The sequence below is a fragment of the Nannospalax galili genome, unplaced genomic scaffold (assembly GCF_000622305.1).
Source record: "Nannospalax galili isolate Female #2095 unplaced genomic scaffold, S.galili_v1.0 scaffold582, whole genome shotgun sequence".
NCBI lineage: Eukaryota > Metazoa > Chordata > Mammalia > Rodentia > Spalacidae > Nannospalax > Nannospalax galili.
In genome coordinates, this window is record NW_008349130.1 from 1,183,249 (window position 1) to 1,194,044 (window position 10,796).

Below are 10,796 nucleotides of genomic sequence, written 5' to 3' on the forward strand. Positions count from 1 at the left end.
TTTTTAAATTTTATTTATTATTTTTATTTTATGTGTATGTGTGTATTGCCTGCATGTAGGTAAGTGCATCCATGTCGTGCAATGCCCGCGGAGGACAGAAGAGGCCATCTGATCCCCTGGAACTGGTGTTTTGGACAGTTTTTAGCTGCCACGTGGGTGCTGGGATTCAAACCCGGGTCTTTTGTAAGAACAACCAGTGTTCTTAACTGCTGAGTCATCTCTCCAGCCCCCATGCCTCTATTTTTATAGACAAAGTTCTACAAGTTCAAAACTGCCTGTAGTTACATATTTTCTATGACTTTTTTGCACTGCAGTAGTAAGGCTGACTAGTTGTGACGGACCATAATTTGTCTCTTTTTCAAAAAATCTACAACCTTAGGTCTTGAACCAGATGTGGCAAAGAGGCAGCAGCTGTGGTAAAGTAAGCACCTCCTGTGATTCGGCTGTCCCCTAACAATGTTTCCATAGGACTGAAGCTTAGTTTTCTGGCTCTTTCATAAACATTGTAAGTTAATACCATGCAATAAATCTTTTTTTGTTAAAGATATGGGAGTGGTTTCCACTACTGCACTGAAGGAAACTCAGGGAAACAAAGAACACACAATTAAGCTATAAAGTTAAGCAAATGACTTACATTATGTGTCATCTCGAAGTACTTCTGGCAGGCTACCTGGTAATGCGTCCCCTTTACTAAGTCCAAAATCTAAAATGAATGAGGAAAGCAAGAAGAAAAATTACAAGTTGTTTCTTCTAAGCCCCCGGAGCTGCTGGCCTTTTCATATCCTTCACTCCAGAAAGGACACTCAGTAAGTCACGGTGTGCTGTGCTCCGCAGCCTAGGCACCGTGACGGCTCTGACATTCCTGGGAGCTCTTTAGTTCAGACTAAAACACAGCTGGCCAGTGACAGGAAGTGAGCTTGCTGACTCACCACCTGTCACTTTTAATGACATCACCTTGACAGCAAGATGAAAACAGATCCTGGTGTTATGGCTTTGACCCTTACTGTCAAAATATATCACAGCATTTTTTTACAAATTGTAGATGTAATCCAGTAATCTAATAGTTCAAGTATGAAGCAATCAAACATACTAATTAGATTTTTATTTTCATATTGCCTGTTTATACAGATAGAGTGTTAACTACTGCTGTATCTGTCAGGAAAGTGCCCATCACTGAAACCCTTTGGATGGGCACAGAAGCAACACTTCAGTGGGATTTCCCATTGAAATGAAGCTGTTTCTAGTACAGCTCAGCAGAATGTGCCAGTGAACAGCCTGCTCTAAACACCTATCAGGAACATTACCCGTGCTTTTGCAAGCACAATTTGCTTTCCAATTCTACTTCATGAAATCTCTTCTGGATGGTGGGAGCACCCATCCTTATCAGCAGAGCTCAATGCCAGGTGCCTCCTGCGACTCCCAAGTAACAATACCTCTACCACTCCCAAATAAATGAAATGTGTATTTGGCCCATTTATCAAGCACAGTAAAATGCTGGAATTAAGAGATCTCCTCAAATGAAGGGAACATAATTCTGTAGAAACATTCATTTTAACTCCTTTTCAAAAGGTTAACCTTCCTCCCACAAAACAAATGAACACAGAGTCTTGAATTCCTGCTACCCTCATTACTGAATGTGGCTTTACATCTTTTGACATAAGAAAATTACAGCTGCAGAAAGGGCATCACACAACACTGGTAAGAATCTGTTCAAAGACTGGTTTTCTCTGATTGTCATACAGATTACATTTCTGAATTTTCTACCACCTTTCATTAACTTTTATATGAAAGTCTGTGCAAATGTCAACCTGTTACTAAAGCCAGGATCATGTTACCCATTTGACCTATTTTTCTTAAATGGAAAATAAATCAACTTAAAGTGAATGACAATAAATTTAAAAAATGGCATCATAAAGTTTTCTAAATAATACCAACACTTTGAGTTTATAACCCTCATAATTTTTCACACAGCCATTATGGCTGTGAAGAGACGAATTTGCAATTAATTACTGGATAGCAGCAACAATAACAATAGATTAACACACATGAATTAGCATTTTGAAGAGGATATCAAAAATAAATTTAAGATTTATGTGATACCATCAATTATTTGAAGATAAAATGAATTCACATAAAGTTGAATGGCCAGGCATGGTGGTGCATGCCTTTAATCCCACCACTTGGGATGCAGAGGCAGGTGGATCTTTGTGAGTTCGAGGCCAGCCTGGTCTACATAGTGAGTTCCAGGACAGCTGGGGATACAAGGAGACTGTCTCAAAAAAGACAAAAAAAAAAAAAAAAAAAGTTGAATGATGTAGTATATGTTCCTTTTATGTAAAATCAAAACAATAAACCTAATATTTTACATATACAAATATCTTGTTCTAGGCATAAGAGACAGAAACAATATATTTAAATATTTTCCTTACAAACTAAATATGTATTATATGCATATAGGTGTTTGGGAAATGAGCTATGAGACATACTTGAAGAACCATTAACACAATTTTTTTTTAATTTTATTTTTTTTAATTCAATATACATTTTACTGAATTTCTGTCCATTCCATACAATGTATCTTAATCATATTAAGACCTTCTCCCCTATCTTTACCCCCTATAGGCCACCCACTGGATTTCATGCATTCTGTCATATATGTTAATTAAGCCTATTAAAAATAGGAACAACTTTTTAAAGGTGTTTTGACCTTTTTTGTATATTTTTTATTGAATTTTCATGTATTTCATACAAAAGATCTCAATCATCTTTATACCCCCTCCTCCATCTGCAACCCCCCATACCCCCACCCCCACCAGATTTCATGCATTCTGTCATTTATATTAAGGCCTATTGAGTCAAGTTAGTGCACCCAGACATCCCTCAGTGCAAGTTCATCCACTGGTACCTATTCAGCCTACCTAGTGTTACTCCCCTAAAGAAGATCAGCTCTCCCTCTCCCTGCAGCAGTAATCAGCTGTCAATAGTTCTTCAGCTAATGTTGGGGCCTGTTGCCCACTTCCCCAATTCTATGCTGGGTTTTTGTATTACTTTATTTTATGTGCTTGAGTGTATTGCCTGAAGATGTATAAGTGTCGTGCAGTGCCCTTGGAGGTCTGAAGAGGGAGCCAGATTCCCCTGGAACTGGAGTTATAGACAGTTATTAGCAGCCATGTGGGTGCTGTGAATCAAACCTGGATCCTCTGCAAGAGCAGTCAGTGTTCTTAACCACTGAGCCATCTCTCCAGCCCCAATTAACACAAATAGTAGGCTGATATTATAGTCTCATCTCTGTTGCCTTGACAAATACTCTAACAGAAAGCAAGATAAGGGAGGAAAGGGTTTACCAGACTACAGATCCAGTCACACCCACAGTCAAGAGCAGAGAGAACACACACATGGATCCCTGCTTGCTTGCTCTCAGCTAGCGTTCTCCCCTCTTATACAGTTCAGGACCCCCTGACTAAGGAACAGTGCTCCCCTCAATGGGCTGGGTCCTCCTGCACCCATTAACAATCAAAACAACCCCCTTAAAGACATGCCCATGGCCAACCTAATCTAGATAATCCCTCATTAAGATGTTCTTTCCAGTGAGTTTAGGTTATTTCAGGTTGATGTTAACACTAACCAGCACAGGTGATTAGACATGTATTAATAGTTATTAAGTAAAGATGACACACAACCCACTGAATGTGAGAAAAGCAGACAGACTGTAAATTGTACACTTAAAAAATTAAATTTAGATTAAGAACACAGCAATCTCTGCCATCTCCCCAATTCACCCCCCGCCCCAGAAAAGGCTCTTCTTTAACAAAAATATTTGTATTTGAAATCATTCAACCATCTACCTTAGAACAACCTGACCAATCATGCCACAGCATATTTGAGATGAGAGATCATCTGCATGGAAAGGTGTCATGACAACAAAGATAACAGTTTCTTTTTATTTGCAAGAAAGACTGTTGGCAGAAAAATTTTAGAACAAAGTTAATGAAGCAGAGGAAGAAAAAATGAGGCATGAAGGGAAAAAGAGAACAGAGAGAGAGAGAGAGAGAGAGAGAGAGAGAGAACGCTATGAGGCAGGAAGAATGCTGGCAGGCGTATTTCGGGCAAGAAATACACCCTGTCAAGAAAGGTGCCTGCATGTCTCAGGGAGATGATCAATTTTAAAAATAATTAAAATCATATGTAATTTAATGTTCTAGCTTTCCATAATGGAACTGAAAACAATTTACATGTTTTCAAAATTAAATATAAAATGTGGAACTTTACCTAAAAATATAACCATTAAAAGAAGATTTCAGTAGTACATGGTGGTGGTGCACTCCTTTAATCCCAGCCCTTGAGAAGCAGAGGCAGGCCGATCCTTGTGAGATTGAGGCCAGCCTGGTCTACATAGTGAGTTCCAGGCTAGCTGGGGCTACAGGGAGACTATGTCTCAAAAAAAACAAAACAAAGAAACAGACAAAGACTTCAGATTACAACCTGTATTGCAGAAATACAGGAAGACAGAAAGGGGCTCCTGTGAACCAATGAGCTTTTTCTCTGAGTAAAATGGAGACAGTGCAACGCTTTAAGCCCAGAGTAAAGTGAACTGTCTTACACTGTAACAGACTCCTTCAATGTTCTGCATGAGGAGCAGAGGCAGAAGGGCAAAGGCAGAAACAGGGAGCACTCTATCAGACTCCAGGACAGCAGGCAGATACATACTCAGGGTGGTGCAGAAACAGGGCGCACCTCCACCAGGCTCCAGGACGGTGGTGGATCCACGCCCAGAGTGGTAATAGGGACAGAGGTAAGTCGTGCTTAGACTGGAGCCTGAAGCATCCCCACCCATGGTCTTAAGCTGTTTCTACAAGGCAGATCTACATGAAAATACTCAACTAGCACCTGCTCCCAAAGACTTTGAAACAGTGCATTACATAGTGCTCTCCCTTCCCAAATAGCCTCCTAAATAAAATGAACTCATTTTTTAAAAAAAAATCTATTGTTTCTTGTATACTGGCATTTCCTTATTATAAAAATAAGTTCAGAAAACTACCATGACTAATAGAGTACTTTTGTGCAGCAAGGTAGGCATGGCCCCTATAGCCTAGTGTTAACATATGTGCAGACCAGCTTCTCGGACTTCGATTTTACAAGTGACTCTGACGTTCTGGCATCTGCATATGCAGCACAGCCTGCTGGTTGCACCTCATCTTGTGGGATTTTTCTGATATGAATCTCACTATCAAACACTACTAAGATATTTTACAACATGAGCATCGACATGACTTGGACATGGATCAGGTGACTCCAAAGCAGGAAATATCAAGTTAAAAATGGGAAGGGAAGTAACATTAAGAGAGGCACAAAATACTGTAATTCAGTTTGTGATAAAGAAGTGCCATTATAAATTCAGCAAACACCCAAATCAAAAAGACACGGAGATGCTTAGGACAGATTGTGGAACAGAAGTTGGGATAAGAATCAAAATGTTCCAAAGGATAAAGGGGCATAAAAGATGATACCATCAAGACACTACTTTACCACAGTTTTGTTTTCCCAGCACAATGGCTGAAGACCACAAAGAGATAACTCCCTGATTAGTTTACTGTCTATTGCTATAACAAAGTGCTTGAGGTTGGGTACTTTATTTAATAAAGAGATGTGTTAGTTCACCATTTTGGGAGGCTGAAAGTCCAAGATTGTGAAGTTCCAATAGTTTGGCTTCTGGTGAAGGTGAAGTTAAGTCCCCAAATGGTAGAAACATTAGAAAGCGATCACATGGCAAGAAAGGAAGCCAGAAAAACTCCAAAAGCAGGCCACTCTCACAAGGTCCTTTGGGAACTGTCAATCCCTTCTGAGTGTGCCTAATTACTTTCACTAGGCAGAGTTCAGTGCTTCATGGGAGCACAATCCGAGTACCTTTCTAGCCCACGAACCTTTGTGCATATGTGTATACGCTGAAGCAGTAGCCAGTTGATGTACTCCCAACACCAGCAGGCAGAGCCTGGCCCAGAGTGAGGATCAGAAACATAATGGGCCAAGGAAATACATCACACAGAGGTGAGAACTCACAGAAAGAAAGGAAAAGAGATCAAAGAACTAGCCCAGTGGGGAAGATGCAGAAAGCCAGGGAAATGAGGACTATGTGGTGCGGCCCCAGCCTGCTGCCCTCATGGGTCCTATAGCTCAAAGGGTTTCCCAGCCCTGGCACACTCTTCAGCTTCATGTTCTACTCTGAAAGAACCACAGCAAACATTACTTCCTCTTGCAGACGTCACCAATTCCAAAGAACAGCTCTCCTAAGGTCAGCAACTAAGCCAAGGGACAACTTTGATGCTAGAAGTTTCCTAATTATGCTCCAGAAAAACAATCAAACCAACCAAACAACCATATCAAATTTGAAAAATTAAAGTTACCAAAGAAAACATTCCATGAAGATCTAAGAATACTGAATATTGCTAAAAGGGCAATATGGCTTTTAGCTGTGCTTGTTTGTTCTGTTTGAGAGAGGGTCTCCCTGTAGCCCCAGCTGGCCTGGAACTCTAGGTAGACCAGGCTGGGCTTGACCTCTCAGATCCTCCTGCTGTGATTAAAGATGTGGGCTACTATGCCTGGTGATTTTTAGTTTTCAATGCCAGTATTTCCAGACTAAATATGAAATGCCACGTGTGACAACCCATTCCTTGCTTCAGTCTGGCTCATCCTCAAAGTAATTTACTGTTTATTTCTGTAGGAGAATTTTTTTCTTTTTTTTTTTCTTCCCTTCTCTTTTGAGACAGGGTATCACTATGTAACCCAGGCTATGCTCAAACTCATGGCCCTTCTGCCTCAGCCTCCAAGTGCTGGGACTACAGACACACACTATCACACTTGGTAAGGAACTCTAACACTGTTCTGTTCTAACTCTAAGAGCCAAGATGTCTCTACAACTGAGGTACAGAGATAAATGAAATAATTATTTACCTGATCTGAGTGTCTATGAGCTATCACACTGATCTTTGCCACTCAATGGACATATACAGTGTTTAACAACTTTGGTGGGAAATGCCACACAAAAACAAAAACACACATAAATGCACAGCACACATTACATTGTTAACGTTGAACCACACTGCCTTCTCTTCCTAATATTCTAATTTTTCCTGCCAGATGACTTTGCTTTTTGCTTCAGGACTGTCGAGGGGATGCAGAGATTACTTGGCCACAAAACACATCTGCCCACCCTTGACTTTGGTGCACAGTGGCATGCTGCACATCCAGGTATGCTGCACCAGCAACCAGACACATGGCTAGTATGCCTCTGACTCAAGGTCATATAACCACCTTGGGGTTCTTCCTAAAAAGCTCAACCTTTCCAAACTAAATCACACAGAGACTTTTGCACTGCATTTCTAACCATTCTTATTTTGAGGTGAAAGAAAAACTTGGTAGAGCTATCAAGTGTGGAGCATTTCTGCACAGCCTGCTTGGCTTTTGGTTCTCACATACCCAGCACAGTGCAGCCAATGGGTGCCTCACACCTGTGCTGTAACCTTCAGTTACTGCAGATCAAGGTCAAATTTCCCTCTCTTGAAGATGCTTTTTCTTCCACTTAAGAGCACTGTGTGACAAGAATCCTACTGTCTCACTCTTTATTGTCTATAATACAGTTATCAGAGTTGACTGTACTTTCAAATGTCCTTAAGATCTACCTTTTCGTCTACTGCTCAGCCCCTCAACCTGCTTATCACAAGGCTTCTTGATTTATTTTTTTCCTTACAACAGCTTCCATACCTCCCATCCACCAGAGTAACTTCCCTAAAAGCCAAGCCTAACCCTGGCAGCTTGGTTCCCGGTTATGGACACAGCATATGCTATTCTGCATGATTCTAAGGCCTTTTACAGCAGACTCTCCTCCCCCTCTCTGAGCTCCTCTCCTGTCCCATTGGCCATGAATGTCCTGATAGCCAGGTCCAGCCTTTCCCACAATATGTTTAGAGGAATTTTAGCTCACAGAGTCTTAGTGATGATTTGTATGAGTCTTTTGTCTAATATACATTTTGATTTGGTTTAATCTAGAACTGACTAAATTTCTTAGTGGTAAGATTTATGTGGTGGTGTGTCCTCCCAGTTTCCACAGATTGCCCAGAACATAGTCAGACCCTCTCTAAATTAAAAGGCTCATCTCATGAGAGCTTCACTCTGGTCCCTCATCCTGTTGTCCTTTACTGTCACCACACTGGCTTGTGTCCCCTGCTGGAATGTTAGCTTCATCAAGAAAGAGGTCTAATTAGTGTTAGCCATCTCCAGATTATTATTTATTTTAAAGTTTAAAAAATTATCGTGGGGGTGGGGCACGCCTGGCATGGCACATGTGTAGAAGTCAGAGAACACCTCTGTGGAGGTAGTTCTCTCCTTTCACCTTTATGTGGATTCCAGGAATAGAATTCAGATCACCAGGCTTGTGTGGCAAGTGCCTTTACTCACTAGGCTAGGTCATCTTGCCAGCCAAATGACGACTATTAATGCTGAGTGAATGTTGTTCCTTTTGTCTCATATGCCTCACTTCCTGCCACTGGGAAAACTCAGATTTCAAACCTGATTCCACCGCCATTCCCTAAGTGAAATATTCCTTTTTGTTCTCTCACAGAAAACCCTTCCCCTTTAAATCTATACCATTTTGTATGCTTTTTTATTGGAGAACTTACCATTCTTTATTATAGTAAAAAAGGCACAAAAATAATCTTTTAATAATAAGTAATCAAAACTGCCGTCCCAAATGCTGAATTTCTCCGGGCAGATTAATATCGATATAGGGCATTAACAACTAAGTGAACGTAGACTGGAGGAAGGCCAAGTGAAAATGCAGGAGACAAGCCTGCTTGGAGACATGAGGACACCAGTGGCAAGCCTCAGGCCCATGGCTCAGTTACTAGTCACCACTGCTTTGGATAGTCTGTTGTTTGTCCTGATATGAAAGCAAACTAGTTCAGAGCTCCTGTGCCCTATGATCTTTACAAGCATGTGAAGATTATTTATCTGATTTAATGATTATTTACAAGGATCTTATAAAAGATGAATGAGAGCTAGTAGATATGCCATTATAATAGGAAGACACCCCTTCCTATGTGGATCTTAGCAGAGTCTTTAGATTTGTGTTTAATTTGCAGTACCAGCAGAATCTGGGAAATTAGAAAGGGACAGCTGGTGGAAGAGGGAATAGAACACAGGGGATATGAAGAGAAAAAGGGGACTAATAGGGAGGGAGGTTTAAGTGGGGAGAGGGATGGGAGTATAGGGCAAAGGAGGGGGATGAGGGAGAGATGTTTGAAAAAGCCATATGGAAACTTATTTTATAAGCTTCATACACACGTATATCCATATATATTTGCCATTCACACATACTCATACATTGTAGTTACCTTACACATGAGATAATGCTCTTCCCAGAAACCAGAGGTTGCTAAATAAAAAGTCCAGTGCCAGGTATGTGATACCTCCCCTAGAGTTGTTGGTCAGTGTAATTGGGGGAGTCATCAACAGTCTTACTCAGCTGTGAGCCCTGTGAACTGCAATAATGACCAGCATGGCAACATATGCCCATGGGTGCATGGAATGTTATGGGGCTGGGGGGTGGTAGCCAACCACTTTCTCATTGGATTTTGGGCCCACCACACAAGAGGAAACGCATACCTGGTATTGTAAATTTGACTAAGAATCCATGGTTGGGGAGCTCCCAGGCCCCAGGGATGAACCTACTACTGTTATTTTGCTGAATGGATAGTATCAAACTACCCTCTAATGCAGCACTCTCTACTCTCAGATCTCATTAGAGAAGTTTCTTTACGCAGTGGATGGCAGTTAATGTAGACACTCACGACTGGTCAAACTGGAAAGAATAAGTGACTGTGCAGTGCTCAGTCACAAATGGAACATCTATATTACACCGTTTTCTCCAAGAATCAGGGGCCATTATGAAAAACAGGGCAGAAAGACTGTAAGAGCCAGAGGTCAGGAAGGACTGGAGCAAAGCAGTGCCTTCTAGACATGACAAGACCGCTGCACGCATGAACTCACTGCAGCTGTGGTTGCCTGCACAAGACCTGCACAAGATCAAGCCAGTTGACATTCTAGCAAGAAATGGTAAGGGGTTCATGAGCCCTCACCCTTAGCAGAGGAGGTATGGACACCTGACGGCTTCTGGATCAAGGGAGAGTCAATTTTAGAGTGTTTCTACTGGTAGTATGACCACATTCCAGGGGGTGGACCAACATCCAGAAGTATATGGACAGCACAAATTGGAGTCAATGGGTTATTTAAAAGGGGGGGGCATGAAGCTGAGGGGATAGGGAAGTGGGGGTGAGTCTAGTAAGAGTTAAGCAGAGGAGTTGGAGATGAATATAATCAAAATACATTTATGAAAATTTCAAATAATCAATAAAATATTTCATTACTTAATGGTTTTCCAAGACTAGAGGATAAGAAGATGCCTATGTAATAATAAATACATATCCATATGTATTACATATTTTTTAATTATTTATTTAATAACCATATAATTAGAAGAAGCATTTCATTACAACAGCATTGACATATTCACTAAAAATTTCCAGAGCTAAGAAAAAAATTTATTTATTATCCACATACATAGAAGTATTTCATTACAACAGCATTAACATATTCAATAACAATTTGCAGAGCTAAGATGCATCTCTTTCAAATGTGGCTGTAAATTTTTAGGTTTACAGTTGAATTGATACAGTTATACAATATATGGAGTACCATATAACCCCTATAAGACATAAAATTAAATGAGGTTTTAAACTTTAAAA

At 40.7% G+C, this 10,796-nt stretch overlaps 1 protein-coding gene across 5 annotated transcripts in view; it reads right to left on the bottom strand.

Moving 5' to 3' along the window:
* Positions 1 to 10,796, bottom strand: part of Prim2 (DNA primase subunit 2) — a 266,955-nt gene that overhangs the window by 5,853 nt on the left and 250,306 nt on the right. For all 5 annotated transcript variants that reach the window (XM_008846505.3, XM_017801469.2, XM_029570115.1 and 2 more), the window contains exon 13: positions 635 to 703. In XM_008846505.3, the coding sequence (XP_008844727.1) occupies positions 635 to 703 (69 nt within the window). The remainder of the gene's footprint in view (positions 1 to 634; positions 704 to 10,796) is intronic.